This window comes from Lagenorhynchus albirostris, chromosome 4 (genome assembly GCF_949774975.1).
Source record: "Lagenorhynchus albirostris chromosome 4, mLagAlb1.1, whole genome shotgun sequence".
Lineage (NCBI taxonomy): Eukaryota > Metazoa > Chordata > Mammalia > Artiodactyla > Delphinidae > Lagenorhynchus > Lagenorhynchus albirostris.
This window is the reverse complement of record NC_083098.1, coordinates 26,120,762-26,140,849: the sequence shown is the minus strand read 5'-3', so window position 1 is coordinate 26,140,849 and position 20,088 is coordinate 26,120,762. Positions and strand designations below refer to the sequence as shown.

General features: G+C 37.1%; 1 protein-coding gene across 5 annotated transcripts in view; it reads left to right on the top strand.

The window, feature by feature from the left end:
- SLC10A7 (solute carrier family 10 member 7) overlaps positions 1-20,088 on the top strand; it is a 269,103-nt gene that overhangs the window by 96,178 nt on the left and 152,837 nt on the right. For 2 of the 5 annotated variants that reach the window (XM_060147133.1, XM_060147131.1), the window contains one exon: positions 13,557-13,775. The exons of the other annotated variants lie outside the window; for them this stretch is intronic. In XM_060147133.1, the coding sequence (XP_060003116.1) occupies positions 13,557-13,652 (96 nt within the window). In that variant the 3' untranslated portion in view covers positions 13,653-13,775. Of the gene's footprint in view, positions 1-13,556; positions 13,776-20,088 lie in introns of those variants that run through there. 5 annotated transcript variants of the gene reach the window in all.

Here is a 20,088-nt window from a genome sequence, read left to right as displayed (position 1 = left end):
GCTTATATGTATATAGTATCTTATGAATGTCAGAGCTCTTGTACATGTATTTTCTCAGGCAAGCACCATGCCTCTCCTGTGAGGCAAGCATAGTATTGTGAGACTGGAGTTTTGAATGAGACTAATTCTGGAGCAACTTCCTGGGTGTGTATTTCCCTATGTGCCTTCAATCCCTGAGAATCGCAAATGTGCCTACCTTGTATAGTGGTGTGCAGATTAAATGAAACATTCTTTGTTAAATGTTTAGTAGAGTGGCACACTAGTAAGTAATAAATACTAGTTGTCATTATGTTTGTCATTTAATAGATAATGAAATTGAGTCAGAAAAGTCCATTAGTTTGTCCAGTTACCTAGCTAGTAATGAGAAGAAACACAGCTAGAATCCAGCTCTTATTATTTCTCATACAGTCTGCTTTCCATTATATTTTGTAGCTGAAGGAGTTCTATTTTAAACCAGAGTATAGTTTAAGTTATAGAAGGTAGTAAATGTTTCTTTTAAAGTACTCTATAATTTGAACTTTGCAGTATTCCATCCTGACCAACATTCCTTCCTTCTGATGGCATTTCCCCATGTATCTAATTTTTCATAAAGTTTAGCTTTGTTTCCTTAAAGTAGTCCAAGAGTTTGAACCTCCTTTGAATTATCAAATAATTCCTTCTCTGGAAATTGCTTAATTTCTATTGTTTTTTCGACTGTTCACTGTTTACTGTTTACACTCGGAATTAAAGTTCTGATTCTGTGAATGTTAAATTAAGACTTTAAGGAGATATATGCTCCCCCCCACCCCATAGAGAAGTTCAAATGGTCCTTCAGAATCCCTTTCAATTCAATCTGGTAGAAAAATTTTTAATTCATTTGTTTAAGAAAATTTTACTTAATATGTACTGTATGCCTAGGACTAAGCTAGACATTAGCAGTAGAGTGGTCAATAAGCCAGGCATGGTCCTTGTCCAGATGGAGTCTACACTCAAATAGGGAAGTGAACAAGAGATGAAGTAATTACATTATAATTTTAATTATGAAGGAAATAAGCAGAGCGATGATAAAGCAGAAATTGTTCCATTTTAGTCCAGTTCTTTCTTCAACTACTCCCCATTTTTCCTCTTCTCCTAAGATAATGGTTTTTATCAGAGAAACTCGTTCTTTTAAGTTTTTTGCTCAAGTCATCCATATGAAGTTGTTTAATACAGGACAAATAATGTGAGTCATTGTTAATAGATAGACAGTCAAAATTTGGCTGACATTTATGTTGACATACACAAAACTTTAACCTAGGTCACATTAGGGGCACTAAGCTAGAAGAGTATCATTTTAATAGCAGCACAATAATAACTAGTTTACAAGAGATATTTGTGTACTTTACAAATGATATCAGTCATTGCATTTAACTTTTTACTTTCCTTTGTTCCTAAAACAGATACTCATTGCAGAAAAGTGTTGATGCTCTTATTTTTGCTGTACAAAATTTATGTTTAAAGATGTATGTGATAAAGAATGATGATTAGTAACTTGTTTTAAAATTACCTTTGGATAAGGTAAAGGAAAATGCCTTCCAGAAGATCATGTGAGTTCCTCCCTATCTCTTTTAGGCCAAGTAATTATATTCCATCATGCAATTTTTTTTTTTTTTGGTTAGAGGGACAGAGTAAAGATAAAAGACAGCCATAGAAATAACAGCCTACTTCACAGCTGACTGAAGCAGGTGTTAGAAATGCAGATGAAGCATGTTGACTAAAGACTATACAAATTTGAAGTGAAAATGCCACTGGTCTGCATTGCAGCGTTCTGCACATACGAAGTTTCAGGCAGTTCAATTATTCATTGTATTGTGTGAACTAGTTCAGGAGTTAGGGAAAAGGTGCCTTTTACATTTAAACTGTTTCTTCCCCTTCTTCCTTTTATCTGTACTTGACAAGCAAAATGAACTTCATTTTGTAAGTTTTGTTCCAGCAAGTGACTTACATCTCTATGTGTAAAAAAAAATATACACCCAGGAACAGATAACTCACAGGTTTAAGGGACGATATAAAACAATAGAAACTGGAAATTGTTTTTCTTTCTCATTTTTGTTATAATGAAAGCCACTAAAGACAAATAAATGCGAAAGTAGCTTTCTAATTGTCATTACCATCAACCTCACCATGAAATATTTCTCAAGTCCCTGTGTGTGCATTATTCCGTGCTGGGTAAGAAGATTTAAAAAAAAAATAAGCCATTTGTTCTATAATCTTATAATTAAGACTCCTGTTTTTTTTAAAAGGTAGAACTGAGATATTTTTAAACATTTAATATGTAATTTTAAAGCAGACTTACATTTTAAGGGAAATATCACAATTCCTGGAATTATTTCTACTCTCATTTTGGCTCATTTTGCGTTTTGGTCTCAAAGGCTGGTTAACCTTGCTACAGGTTACCACACTGGTACCTAGAGACTGATACTAGTATCAAAACACCTGCTTTTGGTGAACTTAGAGCACTTCAGGACACCCAAAGAGGTTTTATGTATGTCAAGGAGAAAAACATAAACACCTCATTTTAAAGGTGAAGAAGCTAGGAACAAGATATGCTTTTGTTTCTTTCCTTCTGTCTCTCTCCTTTCCTCCCTCCCTCCCTTCCTTCCTTCCTTCCTTTCTTCCTCGGTTGAGACTCAAAGTTTTGGAACTGCTAAAATTTTGACTCTGTGTAAATGTATAGGTGTAAATTATCTTTCTTTTGGCTCTGAAGACAAAAAGCTTCAGCATCTATGCTTTGTGGCCTCGTGGTAGCAAGACGGCTGCTGCAGCTTCAGGCATTGTGTGTTGTTCAAGGTAGGATGGAAGGGGAAAGGCATTGCTGGGAAGCTTTCTTCTCATCTCTGTCCTTCTAATAAGTAAGAACAAACATTCCCAAGAGGCTCTCAGCAGACTTGCTCTAATCTTTCATTGGTCAGAGCTCAATCACAGGGTTACTGCTAGCTCTAAGGAAAGAAGACAGGTAGGGTATCAAAGGGAGCAGAGTTTGGCTTAGAACTATGCTTCTTGACCCCTTCCTTTCATGACACATCCTAGGGGTAAAAAGAGTGTTCCTGTGGCTCTAGGTCCTGCACTTTTGCCCTGAGGGTTAAAGGGAGTCAAAACTTGGCTATCTGTGGTGCATTTAAGACTCATATTGGTTGGAAATGACTAGTTTAGACTAGTAATGAGTCACATCCTAGATTAGACGTATTGTTGCTCTAAAGAAAACAGGGTTCTATTAGCATATAAGATGAAGTGGCTTTTAGGTAACCAATCAATAGAGCCTGGCACAGTAGATGTTTCCTTAAATAAGTTACATTTGATCTTGGAATATATTGTGTTTGGATTTGAATAAATGTGTATCTGTTACTCTCGGGAGTTACTTTTTTTTCCCCTTTAATAGTGAAACTATTATATACTGTGAAGGAGGCTTGTAGCTGTAAAGTTGACTTCTTTTTTTCAGGTATACTTTCAGCATCACTTGCGATAATATGACTTCTGCATACGTTGAGTTATGCTGGTAGTTGTAAAGAGAAAGTGAGGGGTGGGAAAGGGCCTATCACCAAAGTGAACCAGGTTTATACATGAGAGACCGGAAGTGCATCGTAAGGAAAGCTCCTAGGAACCAGGCACTGAGCAGATCGGTGGTAGCTAGCTGCTTACATGTCAAACTGCAACGGCTGCTCTGGCAGATCCTTAGGTCTCCAGTGTAGTCAGTTTGGATGCTCCTTGGAAGTCGGCTGTAGCTGAGAGTGGAGCTCAGGTAGAAGCTGCATCGGAAGTGAGTTTCACGGGTTGATAAGCTTTACTCTGCAAAGCACTGATGAAGAGCTTATGGATGAGGTGAAACTTATGGTGAAGCGTTAATTCTTCTATGCTCCAAAATAAATAGATGGAGTACCTAAGGTAGAGACAGATTAGTTTGTATATTAGGTATTTCGTGATAGTTTTAAAAACCAAATTTCCTCTAGAGCAAGAGTTTCTTAGCCTGAAGACTTGGAGTCCTAGTACATTCTGAAAATTTATATTCAAAATTTATTCTGTAATTGTATATGGATTTTTATAGAGAGCAAGGCCATAGCTTTCATCAGATTTTCAAAGATTAAAAACAGAGAATCTGTTGAATGCTTAAATAACCCAGACTTGAAGCAGTTTTCCAGGTCTCATTAGAGTTATTTTAAGAGAACTGCAACTTCTAATTGTTCTATGACCTGATAATCTGTTTAAACAGTAATTTCTCTTTGATGTATATGGTGCTTTACAGTATGTGCAGTAGATGGCATAAGTGGTTTTATGGAAAAGATATGTTTTTCTGTAAAATATTCATCAGTCCTGAGTCCACGAAATGCAGTTTTTCTCTTGAGGAAGATAAAATATATTGCATGAGGTGACCAAAATTAGGCAGTGTTTTTGTAAGTGATATTGCAAAGGAACGTAAAACTCTTTCTTTTACCTTCAAGATTATGTAGAGTTAAGGGTAAATTAGTTATAATAGTCAAATGCTTAATTATTTACTAGTGCTTCCGGAATTTGAATACCCAATGTATTTGGATATTTACCTACTTAGACTTTTAATCATAGCAAAATAGTGGTAGATGATGGATAGGTAGGTAGACAGATAGAAAGATAGATAGATATAAAAAAGAACTATTTTTCTCTATTATAAAACAATTCTCAGTTCTTCGTTGCCTTCAAAGTTAACTCCCACCCTTTAGATGTGTGTGTGTTTAAATAATATCCCCCCTGTGGATGAAGCTGACAGCATTTTGCAAATTGATTTTCTATCTGTAATATTCTAACCATATCTCAAACGTCCTTAAAGCCCTTTTCATCATTTCTCTGACTCCATTATTTATGGCAGCATCTCAAAATTTAGTTTTCCCTGTAAATTTCATTATTGTGGTTACCAATTCATTATAAAATGATCAGAGGAGTAGGAGAGGGGGAAAAGGAATTGACATATGAGGACAAAGTGAAAGATTAGGACTCTTTGGCCTGGAAAGTAGAAATCTATCAAATCATGAATGGCATGGGTAGGGTGAACATGGACGAAGATGCTAGATCTGGAAACAGAAAGATGGAAGGACATTCTTGAAACTCTCTTGAAATATAAGAAGTGGAGCTACTTAACAGGGACAGAAAAGTAATTTTTAAAAGCTTTGGGTGAATTTATTTTCAAACCAAAGAGAAATTAAGATGTAGCAAATCTTCCTGTAAACTCTGAACATATCCTAAGTAATTGTAAATGTTATTATGCTAAACAAGGCCTCCTATTTTTTTTTTTTTAATCATGTTCTCTGGGACATCCTTTAGAAACAGAATTTTGTGTTGATTAGGCAAGAGGAGGTCAAATCTGACCTAGAAAGAAGGATGTGGTCCTATGTTCTTTTCATATGCAATTGGCAAACGAGATTGGCGATAGCCCAAACCACTGCAACGTACATCAGTGAAGACTACATCTTCAGTTTATTCTGACAGTGATATGTCAACGAATTCATTCTCTGTAAAGAAAGTGCTTTCAGTATCCGAAGTTCACCATAACAAAGGGGCAAAATACACACAAGGATGTTTTTATCTTTAATATATAAACAATTCTTATAGATAAAGAAGAAACAAATACATATCCCAGGAGGAAAATGAGCAAAGATCTTTAACTGGCCATTCACAGAGGAACAACTATGGATGAGCAATAAACCTATGAAAAGATGAACAACCGCACTGCCAGTCAGATCAGTGCAAATAAAAAATATTTTCCATCTATAAAATTGGCAGAGTTGAACAAGATTGACAGGACCTATTATTGGTAAGAAGGGAAAGACTTAGAAATACACACTGGTGGTAGGTGTGTACGTATATACAATCTTTCTAGATGGTAGTTTCACAGTGTGAAGCAAAATCGAAAACACTTAAAATAATAACAGCAATAATAATAGCATCTATCAAAGCTACCCTGAACTTGGAGCTGTGCTAAACATTTAGCATGTATTATATTTTTTCTCACAATAATTATTATTACTCCTATATTATAAATGAGGAAACCAGAACTTAAAGAGTTTGAGTTCCCCCTTTCCCCAGAGTGATATAGCTATTAAGTGATGAAGACTAGATTTGAACTTATATCTTTCTAACTCCAGATTCCACAGCTACTATGTAGTTCAGTCTGCTCTTGGTGGGTCCGTTCCAGTGCTAGGAATTTATATCAAAGAGACAATCGTCAGGACTTCCCTGGCGGTCCAATGATTAAGACTTTGCCTTCCAGTTCAGGGTGTGCGGGTTCGATCCCCAGTTGGGGAGCTAAGATCCCACATGCCTCATGGCCAAAAAACCAAAACATAAAACAAAAGTGATATTGTAACAAATTTAATAAAGACTTAAAAAAAATGGTCCACATCAAAAAGAAATCTTAAAAAAAAAAGAGACAATCATCAATGCCCAAGTTGTATGTACAAGAATGTTACATACCTTCATATTTAGGTGAGCAGTATACATGCACCTACATGAAATGTAGCTTGGGCATATTCAAGGCAGTTAATGGGAACTGAGACCACTGAAGAAACTTGGGAACCTAAAAGGTGCCCCCTCAGTCAGAGGGTTACTGGAAAAAAACCTACTCATTGGCCAAGATAAGTGATAGTGTTGTCCTAGGCTGGGAGTTTGAATGGAAGAAAAGGAATCTCCTGTGAACAATGGAAACTCAAAGCCTGTTCTACAGGTGGTTGTGGAGTATGAATTTATACTATTTTTATGGGTCCAGAAACTCCAAGCCTAGAAATTAATCTAAAAACTAATTTTAGACAGGAGTTCCAAAAAGAGAGAATTTTTTAGAATTAGAAGATATGAATCCCTAGATTGAAGAAGTTCACCAAGTCCCAAGTAGAATGAGTATAAATGAGTCAGAATAAAAGTTCAATACAACACAGACTACTAAGACTGCAACTACTACTAATAGTACTAGCAAACACTTATATAGTGCTCACTTTGTGCTGGGTAATCATCTAAGTGCTTTATATACATATTAACTCACTTATTTATGGATAGTAACTCACAATTTTTCCTATTTTATTTAAGAGGAAAATAAGGCGCAAAGAAGTTACTGAATTTTCTTAAAGCCATTCAGCTACTTTGTGGCCAAACGGGATTTGAACCCGTATAATCTGGCTCCCGAGTTTGTGCTCTTAACCACCGCACACAGTGCTCAAGGAGAAAATCTTCAAAACAACCGGAGAGAAAAGACAACTTTCTAAAGCAACAACAACTAGTCTGGCAGCTGACTTCTCTAAAGCAGTAAGAGAGGACAAAATAAAATGGAATATCTTCAGGTGCTGTGGGAAAATGACCACCTCCCTGCCCCCGAAGATTATTGACAATCATTCAAGAGTGAGGCTGAGTTCTTCTTCCTGTCCTCCTCCTATTTCTCTTCCTTTCCTCATCATTTCTTTAAAAAATAATTTGGGTTCCCTTCCCTCCTCTTGAGGCAGCTGGGGTTAGGGTGCCTTCAGGTCCAGGGCTGAGGAGGCAGCCAGGACCAAGAGGGCTGGTCAGTGCTCAAGCTGAGGAGGCGACTGGGGCTGGGTTTTGGGTGGAGGTAAGACTGAAGAGGCCGCCGGGGCTGAGAGGGCCAGGATAGCCATTGTATGTAGGAGGTATGGGGATATGACTAAATTGAGGGTAATTAGTGCTAAAAATGTGTGATCTCACATTTATGTGGAATTTAAGAAATGAAACAAACTAGTGAATATAACAAAAAACAAGCAGACTCACAGACCTAGAGAAGAAACTAGTGGTTCCATTGGGGAGAGGGGATGGGGGAGGAGCAAGGTAGGGGTAGAGGATTAAGAGGTACAAACTACTATGTATAAAATAAGCTACAAGGATGTACAACACAGGGAATATAGCCAGTATTTTGTAGTAACTATTAATAGATTATAACCTTTAAAAATTGTGAATCACTATACGGTACACCTGTAACTTATGTAATATTGTACCTCAACTATATTTCAATTAAAAAAACTTAAAAAAAATGATGAGGCCATGTCAGAAGTTATACAGGAGCCAACTTGAAAGGACATGCACTGGTCAAATTTGGAATTATTTGAGCATCAAAATAAATAATGATTGTAAAAGATTATACTCCACTGAATAAAATAGGAACCCAGGAGTCCATGCTAATATCAATAAATAACTGAATAAACAAATCAATGGGGAGAATTCCAGGCTATAAACATAGAAAGAATGATGGAGTTAGGAAATCGCCATTTGGCACTGCTGTAGAAGTAATACGCATAATTGATTCAGGCATGAATCATCCATGGAGGTTAAAACTAGCTCTTGAAAGTTAATGAAGGAACAGGGTGGTAGTATTCTCAAAGTATTTTAATTAAAGAGGGGGAAACAGTAACTTCACTGAGGAGAAACCTAGAAGATAACCACCTTTAAACCAAATGAGCAAAGTGAACATCCCCGGTAGTGGGGCAAATGGACATCATTGCCGCCGAATGTGGTACATTAAGAAGAGTATAGCGTCACTTCTGAGGCATTCCTGTCAAAATGCATCACCTGAATTTAATCATGAGAACGACACAGAGAAACCCAAATAAGGGGACACTCTGCGAAATAACTGGCCTGTACTCTTCAAAAATACCGAGGTTATAAAAAGCATGGAAAGATTAAGGAATTGTTCTAGATAAAGAGACATGACAACTAAGTGCAAAATATGACTCTAGATTGGGACAGTTGGGTGAAGTTTGATGGGACTGGATTGATGGTAGATGGTGGTATCATTATCAAGATAATTTCCTGATTTAGCAGGTTTTACTGTGGTTGTATATGGGAGTGTCCTTGTCTTTTAGGAAATACGCTCTGAAGTGTTAATGGTGTATCACGTCTGCAACTTACACTCAGTTGGTTCTGAAGATAATGATTGTGTGTGTGTGTGCTTGAGTGTGTATGCCTGTTCATACCTCTTTTGTGGTGGTTGTGTAGATGTAAATTTTTATTTCATTCTACACAGAATACTATGTCACCCTTTAACCTGGTTTCTAAAAATGTTTCATAAAGTTTCTATTGATCTAGTTTTGAGCTTAGTTGACCTTTGCAATCTCAACAAAAAATACTGATTCAGAGTACCCCAAATCACAAATTTATTACATTTATACATTTTTTACTTATTATTTTCACATAGTTTCTTTCTATTTATTTGCTTTGTATTTTTTGTTTCTAATTTTTTATTGAGATATAGTTGATGTACGATAGTATATAAGTTCATAATTTCTCATTAGTTTAATATATTTTAAACATATGCAATTCACTCCTTGGTGTTTTATAATGAGAAAATAATGGTATTTAGAGTCAGACAGACTTGGTTTTACACCCCATTTCTGCTTCTATCTAGCTGTTTGAATGTGGGCAAAATTCTCATGGGTTTTTTTTTTTGGTTCACAGTTTCCTCATCCATAGGCAACTCAGGATTGTTGTCAGGAACAAATGTGGAAACATGAAAAGCCTAAGCAGAGTTGCTGGCATGTAAGAGACATGCAGTAAGCATTGCCTTTCCTCACTTCATTCTTCCTCCTCTCACCAAAATCATCCACACAAGCCTCCCGGGCATAGGGAAGTGCAAAGCTTATTAATAAGGGACCATAGGAAAGGGCTCTGTCCCTGCCCTTTTGTTCATATTTGACTTCTCTCCTTGTAGCTGATTCTTGCCTTATTTCTGTAATTAAGTCATCCATCATCATCCAGAAGATGAACCAAGCCAGATGGTGATCACAGTTTGCGGGGGAGGATGGGAGTAGAGCACAGAGAGGACGAGAGGATTGCTGGAGTGGGTTACTGGGGACCAGCAGCCAGTGTCAGTGAGGAGGATTGGATAGAGCAGAGCAGGTCTTTCCAACCTGGATACTATTATCTCTGCTGTTAACAGCAGCTAACGATCTCTAAGAAAAATACTGATTGATCATGGCCAAATGACTATCTGATTCTCCTCTCTGACTCCTTACTCAGCAAGCAAATTTTAGCTGTTCTGAGTCTTGAAGCCATTCAGTGTTTGCAGTTTCTTCCCTTTCATTGATGGTTTCCAGTTTTCCTTTGTTCTTTTTGGGGTGTTTTCCTTATTGCTAGCCTTCTTTACACTTTTATATGTAAATATATATTCCCTAAATGTCCACATACATTTTATGCCATCTTTATTACATGTTAGTTCATTTCTATTTCCTTCGTATTCTTCCTCTTCTTTTAATATCTGTGGGGTCGGGGGGTGCGGTAACTGGGCGAAGGTGCTCAAAAGGCACAAACATTCAGTTGAAAAATCTAAAGAAAAAATATGTATCTGCAAGGTCAGATATATATAATAAATGTTGTATGTGCGGCGAATAGGAGCTCTTGTTGACAGCCTGTCCGTTCATCTGTCATCAGATGTGAAGTACAGTAAGTCTAGTGGGACCTGAAGCCTAGCCTTCTTTTTTTGGAACCAAATTCTAGGGTTAGGGTTCTGCTGCCTGGCAAGAGCTCAAGTGCTGAAATTCCAAGACCATATCCTTCTTTTTTTAATTAAAAAGATTTTTAAATTGAAGCAGAGTTGATTTACAATGTCTTGTTGGTTTCAGGTGTACAGCAAGGTGATCCAGTTATATGCATATGTGTATATCATCGTAGTTTTGATTTCAAGCCCATGTCCTTAGTTCTATTCTGACTCCTACCACATTGCACATCTTGCATCTAGATGTTTCACAAGTATTTATTGTATCAGTGACTCAGTAAATAACTCAAGATCCTGCTTTCCATCCCATATATTTATACTGAGCCTAGAAACCAGAATAGGATTGAGTGTGGGCCTCTACTGGACCGTGCTCTTATAACACCTTCCATGTTCCCTCCAACCACTGCCCCATTTCACTGCTCAACTTCCAAGCAAGCAAAATTTGAAATAGCGGTCCCAATCTTTACTTCTTACAGCACTGCCTCTCCTCAGTTGACTCTAATCAAGCCTCCCTAGCACTCTACTTAGAACTTGACTCTGCTCTTGTCAGGGTCACCAGTGACCTCCATCTTGCCAAAGCCACTGGTGGCTTCTCTGTCCTTGTTTTACCCAAACACTTGGCACTACTAGACACAGTCAGTCATTTTCTCCTTGAAACATGTTTTCCTCTTTCTTCATTTCCATGCTACCTCCTTCTCCTGATGTTCCTACTGCACCCTTTCAGTATCCTATGTGGGTTCTCTGCTGTGCTTAACTTCTGTAAATGTTAGATTGTGTCAGGATTTGGTGGTAAGTCCTGGTCTTTTCTTAGTCTACAGTAACTCCCTAGGAAAGATCATCCAATCTCATGGATTTATGGAACATCAAAATGCATCTGCTACCAAATTGATGTCTTCAGCTCCAACTTCTCCCCCAAATGCCAGACTCATACATCAAGATGCCTATTTGATGTCTCATTTTGGGTATCTAATAAGCATCTCAAGCTTACCATATGCAAAATAGAATTCTTGATCACACCTCCCCCATCCTTAAACTGCTTCTGCCTTAATCTATCTCATTTCAGTTAATAGCTCTACCCATTACTTGGATTTAAGAGTTTTCCTAGATTTCTCTCTTTTCAGCATTTCCCCCTCCCCGTATCTAAGTCATCAGCAAATCCTATTGGGTCTACCTTCAAAATACATTTTGAGTTCATCATCTTCTCTTCATCTTCACTGTCACTACCCAAATGCAAGATGCCATCAACTCTTGCCTGTTATGCTACAATTATGCCCTAATTTGTCCCCCTGCTTCTATTCTGATCCCCCTAAAATTCTGATTTCACATATCAGCTAAAGTAACCTTTTCAGAATGTAAAACTCTTGTTGTGTCACCATACTCTCTCCCAGCTCTTCCCTGGTTTTAAGACGTCTCTGGTGTCTTCTGTTGCCCTGAGGATAAAAATCTAGACTCCTTATCCCAACCAATAAGGTCCTGTTACCTAGCCCTGCCTTCCTCCTTGGCCCTACCTTATACCACACCCCATACTCAGCACACTTCAGCAGCACAAAGTTTCTCTCCCCAAACACACCAAGCCCGTTTCTTCCTTAGGGCCTTTGTACTAGCCACCCCCTCTGTCTGGAACATGCTTTCCTCCAGTCTTCACTGGATTGGCTCGTTCTCGTCATGCAGGTGTCAACTCAAACGGCACCTCCTCACTGACCTTCCCTGAGTGCTTCCCCAGCACTTTCTATCACATCAACCTGTTTTATTTTCTTCAAAGCCGTTATTATTATCCAAGTTATCTTGTTCATTTATCTGCTGTATGTCAATCCCCACTAGAGTGTAAACTCTGAGAGAGGAGGGTCCTTGTCTGTCCTTTTCATCCCAATACTCCTGCTGTTTATATAGTGCCTGGCACCTATACTGTGCTAAATAGCTATAGAATAAATTAACAATTTTCCAGGACTCAGAGTAGAACAAAAAGCCTGGGAATTTTCAAGTCTTACCAGTTAGCAGTCTGTCTGTGTTATGTATTCACAGGTAAGCTTTCACTTTTCCTACCTTGCTATTTTTTCTCTCCCTTCTTTTCTCTTCTTCAGGGTGGACTTGTCTTTGTTTCCATCTCTAAACAGCCTTTCCAAGGCCACATTTCATCCTTCTGGTCTTTTGCCATCACTCAGAGATTCGTTTGTGAAGGAAAGTAAGTCCAGCATGCAGTGGTCCATAAAGCTGTTTCTTATTACATCAAATTAAAGGACTTCCTGATCACTGGTCCAAGACTTGTCTACTTTTCTTAAAACAAATGTTCCACTGTTGTTACAGTATAATCGCGTATAGATTCCCCTTTGGAGTTTCTGATTTTCTTGATCTTCATCTGTCTTCTTTGACTTCTTTTGTGATGAAGAATCTTTTTGATACTCCTTCTCTTACTATACTGAAACTAGAAAGATAACCAAATATTTAAGCTGTAGTGGATGTCACACATTCATTGTGTGTGTGTATAAGTGTATGTAACTATTACCAGTTTTTACATAGCTTGTTCTACCTTGATATTTCATTGCTGAAATAAATATGAAATTGTAGGACACTGACTTATGTAAAGAAATTTATCTTTTTTTTTTTTAGTACAGAATCTTTTTCCTTTTTTGATTGAGAGGGTCCAGTAGAAGAGTTCTACTCTTTCTCAGGCATTTGTACATGTCCACACATTTCCACATATTTTCAGAAATCTCGAGGTGTTCTGACTACATGATGTTGCAGACAATGCCAGTGCTCTGTTGTTAACACTTTGAACACTTGTGCCTTATATACATCTGCACTGCCTGAAGAACTCACTGTGCTTTACAGCTCGACCTCTTAAACTCTGGTCCCCAGAGCCTCTGCCCAAAATGAACAACTTCTTTTGCTACTGCTTTATCCAGTTTTTTTCTTTCAGCTTTAGTTTCTACTCTGGTTTGTATTGTTAAATCATACTCCCGAGAATTCTTAAAGGTGTTTCTTCTGCTGTCCTATCTTGATGCTACCCCAGATCTACTCACTGTACAGTGATTACATCCTTGGGTATCCTGCTGCCATCTTTTATTTGTTCTTGAACAACCCACAGACTTACGTCTCAACACCACGTCAGCATAAGAGGATGGGCCAAACTGAAGGACTTCCATTTTACAGTCTCACTTTGAGACTCGATGTTCAGGAGTGATGTTAGCGAAAAGCCCCATTAAGCAGGGTGTGAAGGAAAGCTCAAGCTGACCCACTGCTAAAAATCCCAGCGTGCTGTGCACGTTCTTCCTGACGTAGACTAAAACATAGTCATGGGGGAGGGAGGGAGATGCAAGAGGGAGGAGATATGGGAACATATGTATATGTATAACTGATTCACTTTGTTATAAGGCAGAAACTAACACACCATTGTAAAGCAGTTATACTCCAATAAAGATGTTAAAAAAAAAAAAAGTCATGGGGTTTGTTTGTTTTTTTTTCAAGCTAAAGGTCCCACAGCAAAAGCAGAAAAGTTACCTGTGATCAATTGTGTATATTTGGGGGGTTGTGTTTTGAAAGCAGCTCTGTCTTATCCTGAAAATTCCTGGATGACTTTATTGTTGCTGGAACTTAGTTGTTAAGTTGGAAGAAATTCCCAGATGTCTGAAAACTTTTCTGACATGATTTTAGTTGACAAATAGTGTACAGGTGGCCTGCTTTTTAAATGAGCATTATTTAATCCACATTAAACCATCTTTTGGTTCTAACAACTGTCTTAACTTTATTAAAGTCAAAAATAATGTTTAGAGAGGGTAAAATCGTAAATATGATTCATAAATACTTAAAAAAAACAACAAATAGCGCTCCTAGTTGAACGTAAATCTCACTTAGAACTGTAGTTTATCTCTGAAAGAAAAACTTCTGGGACTGAGGGTAAAGCAGTTTTAGAAAAGAAATCAAATATTATGGAATTTGAAAATCTAATTTGGCATATATTAGATTAATGCCCTGTAAAACCCTAAAGTCTGAATTGAGTTTACAGAGGGTTTGACTTAATTCTGTTATTTCTTTTGCTCTTTTTTCCTTTGTTATGTATGTATAAATCTTGGTGACTTTTCCTTTTATGGCTTTAAACATTTAGTACTGAATTCTAAAGCGGCAGGTCCCTCCCTGCTTTTTATTCTCAGTGAACTTTTAAGGAGGTAGTGGACAGGAATTTGTGTGTGTGTGTGAAATTACTTTTTCTATGAATATATGCATAATCCCACAATTTCACCAATGTACACATTTTTTGCTTGCAAATAAGAAGGGATTAAAAAATTTGGTATGTAAAAAGCAAGGTTGATAAAGACCTTTTCATACATTTGTGTCCTAATATGTTTTTATTTTTTAAAAATATGCTGCAGCTGATTGAACTAAATTTGATTTTGACTTGTGCCACACAACTATAATTCCTTCAAAAGCATGTCAATATGCAGTATATTTAAGGTACTGTCAGCAACAATTCCTTCTTTATTTAGAGTAATGTAATCTGAAACTATCAACCTTTTCTACTTTCATGAGCTTTTGACTTTCACACCACAATGCATGAAATAATGCATTTTATTTAAAGCTTTCACTAAAATGTCTGTCACTGGAGGGAAAATTTTAATTTAAATATGCCCCCTCCATTGAAATAGGCTTTTCTACCATTGTCTGGGTGTCTTCCAATATTCTAAGCCCTTTGGATTACTTTGGATTAATTAGTCATCTCTTTATTTATAATAAAACAACATAATGATCCCCTATTGTGGCCAAAGAATTGGACTAAGCAGGGTGATTAAACTGGAGAATAGAATATCAAATGATACCAGAGTCTAGTTACCTTATCAATTTTCTTCAGATAGAAATGATTAAGCAACCTGTTGGATAGTAGATCCAGACTAGAGAGAAGAAAGTATAATTAATATTGGAAGGATGTAAAGGGGGGAAAAAACCCTGTAAATTGACCTATAATGAGAATAATCCATGATGCACAGCAAAGAGAATGATCAGTGTCTGGAATTCAGTGCCAGCTTGGCTTACATTTATGAGAATATCTTATTCATTTTTATGAATATTAAGTTCTATAAAGTCCAAATTGAGCAAAGGAAAACAAATGACATATATGGTTATCTACAGGTACAGGGTGGGGGGAGCCCAGGGGTTAGAAAATACATTGAAATATTGAATAATCAAAGTAGAAACACTAGTCTAGCAAGATAGTCATGCCATCCATACACACATTGTTTTGGTTTTTTACTTATGTTATAACATTTTATCAAGTTATAACCTCATCTCTGATGTTATTATATGTTGGAGCAAATATATATTAGCACCTGTCTCTACTGCACGCACAGACAGCCATGTTCATTTACTCGTGAAGTGAATTGTTCTGTCGATTATGTGCATCCATTATGACAAGTGCTTAGGGGAAGCAGGGCAGATTTTATTCAGGTGAAAAACCTATCCCGAAAGAGCTTCTACTGTAACAGGGGAGACATGTACACATAAGTATATGAAAAGCAAGATAGTAGAAACTGTGTGCTTTAACAGAGAAGCATATAACTGAGGGACAGGTACCATGGTAACAAGGAGTAAGAGCTCAGAGATTTAGGAGGGAAGATAGAAATATTCAGGGAAGGCTCCATGGAAGAAGTAGAGCTGTTGATCAGAGAACAGTACTAAGCAATTCTGATAGCTGAAAAAAGTTCATGTATGTCTATTAAGGCATGTGTTTTGAAAATTACAGATAATTCATTTTATACTCATAAGAATGAGAATATGAAGGAATGTGATCCCACAGATACATGAATGGAAAAAGGATTTAGAAGAGAGATGTCTTTGCATCTTTCCCAGGTCCTCCATATTTTCATTTGCTCATGTGGTTCATATTTAGTGTATGTGTACATGGTGGGCTCTGCAGGCTGTCTAAGTAGGTACATTGCTAAAGATATAGTGACAGACTTTTGTCTCAGTGTCCTCATATAAGTGCTGATCTAGTATAATTAGCCTTTATAATATGTGATTTAAGGTATAATATTTGTACTCCTTGAAAATTTTTTCATGGCAAGCTGCCTCATGCCTTTGGCCATGTCAGTAATCATTAACGACTTTGTTACAGAAAGGTAGAAAGGAAAATTATGAAGCAAGACCTATTTATTTTGCTTTTCAGTTGCAGCACTGGTAGATAAAAGATTTAATGAGGAGGGCGGAGTCAAGATGGCAGACTAGGAGGACGAGGAATTTGCATCTCTGCACAACTAGTGCACCTACCAGGCACCGGTGGGGAACCACAGACACCTAAGGGATGGGAGGAGTTCCCAGCGACCAGTTGTTTCAATTATATTTTTACCTATCCTAATATATTCTTTATCTTTCTAATTTTATTTTCTTCTTTATTCTTTGATATTGTACTGCTCCCTTTTTTCTTTCTTTTTTTTGCCACACCACGCAGCTTGCAGATCTTGGTTCCCAGGTTGGAGGTCAGGCCTGAGCTCCTGTGGTGGGAGCAACGAGTCTAAACTGCTGGACTAACAGAGAACCTCAGACCTCAGGGAATATTAATCAGAGCGGGGCCTCACGGAGGTCCTCATCTCAGCACCCAGACCTGGCTCTATCCAACTGCCTGAAAACTCCAGTGCTGGACGCCTCAGGCCTAACAACATATAAGACAGGAATACAGCCCCACCCATCAAAAAGAAAAAATGAAACGACAAAAAAATATGTTACAGATGAAGGAGCACCTACAAGACCAAATAAATGAAGATGAAATAGGCAACCTACCTGAAAAAGAATTCAGAGTAATGATAGTAAAGGTGGTCCAAAATCTTGGAAACAGAATGGGGAAAATACAAGAAACATTTAACAAGGATCTAGAAGAACTAAAGAGTAACCAGACAGTGATGAACAACACAATAACTGAAATTTAAAATACTGTAGAAAGAATCAATAGCAGAATAACTGAGGCAGAAGAATGGATGAGTGTGCTGGAAGATAAAATGGTGGAAATAACTTCCAGGGAGCAGAATAAAGAAAAAAGAATGAAAAGAGTTGAGGACAGTCTCAGAGACCTCTGTGACAACATTAAACACACCAGCATTCGAATTATAGGGGTCCCAGAAGAAGAAGAGAAAAAGAAAGGGTATGAGAAAATATTTGAAGAGATTATAGATGAAAACTTCCCTAACATGGGAAAGGAAATAGTCAGTCAAGTCCAGGAAGTGCAAAGAGTCTCATACAGGATAAAACCAAAGAGAAACATGCCAAGACACATATTAATCAAACTATCAAAAATTAAATACAAAGAAAAATTACTGAAAGCAGCAAGGGAAAAGCAACAAATAACATACAATGGAATCCACATAAGGTTAACAGCTGATCTTTCAGGAGAAACTCTGCAAGCCGGAGGGAGTAGCAGGACATATTTAAAGAGATGAAAGGGAAAAACCTACAACCAAGATTACTCTACCCAGAAAGGATCTCATTCAGATTCTATGGAGAAATTAAAACCTTTACAGGCAAGCAAAAGTTAAGAGAATTCAGCACCACCAAACCAGCTTTACAACAAATGCTAAAGGAACTTCTCTAGGCAGAAAACATAAGAGAAGGAAAAGACCTACAATAACAAACCCAAAATAATTAAGAAAATGGTAATAGGAACATACATATTGATAATTACCTTAAATGTAAATGGATTAAATACTCCCACCAAAAGACATAGACTGGCTGAATGGATACAAAAACAAGACCCGTATATATGCTGTCTACAAGAGACCCACTTCAGACCTAGGGACACATACAGATTGAAAGTGAGGAGATGGAAAAAGATATTCCATGAAAACGTAAATTAAAAGAAAGCTGGAGTAACATTTATCATATCAGACAAAATAGACTTCAAAATAAAGACTATTACAAGAGATAAAGAAGGATACTACATAATGATCAAGGGATCAATCCAAGAAGAAGATATAACAATTTAAAATATTTACGCACCCAACACAGTAGCACCTCAATACATAAGGCAAATTCTAACAGCCATAAAAGGGGAAATTGACAGTAACACAGTCATAGTAGGGGACTTTAACCCTCCACTTTCACCAATGGACAGATGATCCAAAATGAAAATAAATACGGAAACACAAGCTTTAAATGACACATTAAGCAAGATGGAATTAATTGATATTTATAGTACACTCCATCCTAAAACAACAGAATACACTTTCTTCTCAAGCGCTCATGGAACATTCTCCAGGACAGGTCATATCTTGGATCACAAAACAAGCCTTGGTAAATTTAAGAAAATTGAAATCATATCAAGTATCTTTTCTGACCACAACACTATGAGACTAGATATCAATTACAGGGGAAAAAAAACTGTAAAAAATACAAACACATGCAGGCTAAACAGTATGCTACTAAATAACCAAGAGATCAATGAAGAAATCAAAGAGGAAATAAAAAAAACCTAGAAACAAATGACAAGGAAAACATGACAACCCAAAACCTATGGGATGCAGCAAAAGCAGTTTTAAGAGGGAAGTTTATAGCAATGCAATCCTACCTCAAGAAACAAGAAAAATCTCAAATAAACAACCTAACCTTACACCTAAAGCAATTAGAAAAAGAAGAAAAAAAAATCCCAAAGTTAGCAGAAGGAAAGAAATCATAAAGATCAGATGAGAAATAAATGAAAAAGAAATGAAAGAAACAGTAGCAAAGATCAATAAAACTAAAAGCTGTTTCTTTGAGAAGATAAACAAAATTAATAAGCCATTAGCCAGACTCATCAAGAAAAAAAGAGAGAAGACTCAAATCAATAGAATTAGAAATGAAAAAGGAGAATTAACAACTGACGCCACAGAAATACAAAGGATCATGAGAGATCACCACAAGCAACTATATGCCAATAAAATGGACAACCTGGAAGAAATGCACAAATTCTTAGAAAAGCACAACCTTCCAAGACTGAACCAGGAAGAAATAGAAAATATAAACAGACCAATCACAAGCAGTGAAATTGTCACTGTGGTTAAAAATCTTCCAACAAACAAAAGCCCAGGACCAGATGGCTTCACAGGTGAATTCTACAAAGCATTGAGAGAAGAGTTAACACCTATCCTTCTCAAACTCTTCCAAAATACAGCAGAGGCAGAAAAACTCCCAAACTCATTCCAGGAGGCCACCGTCACCCTGATAAACAAAACCAGACAAAGAGGTCACAGAAAAAGAAAACTATAGGCCAATCTCACTGATGAACATAGATGCAAAAATCCTCAAAAAATACGAGCAAATAGAATCCAACAGCACATTAAAAGGATCATACACCATGATCAAGTAGGGTGTATCCCAGGAATGCAAAGATTCTTCAATATACACAAATCAATCAGTGTGATACACCATATTAACAAATTGAAGGATAAAAACCATATGATCATCTCAATAGATGCAGAAAAAGCTTTTGACAAAATTCAACATCACTTATGATAAAAACTCTCCAGAAAGTAGGCATAGAGGGAACCTACCTCAACATAATAAAGTCCATATATGACAAACCCACAGCTAACATCATTCTCAGTAGTGAAAAACTAAAACCATTTCCTGTAAGATCAGAAGCAAGAAAAGGTTGCCCACTCTCA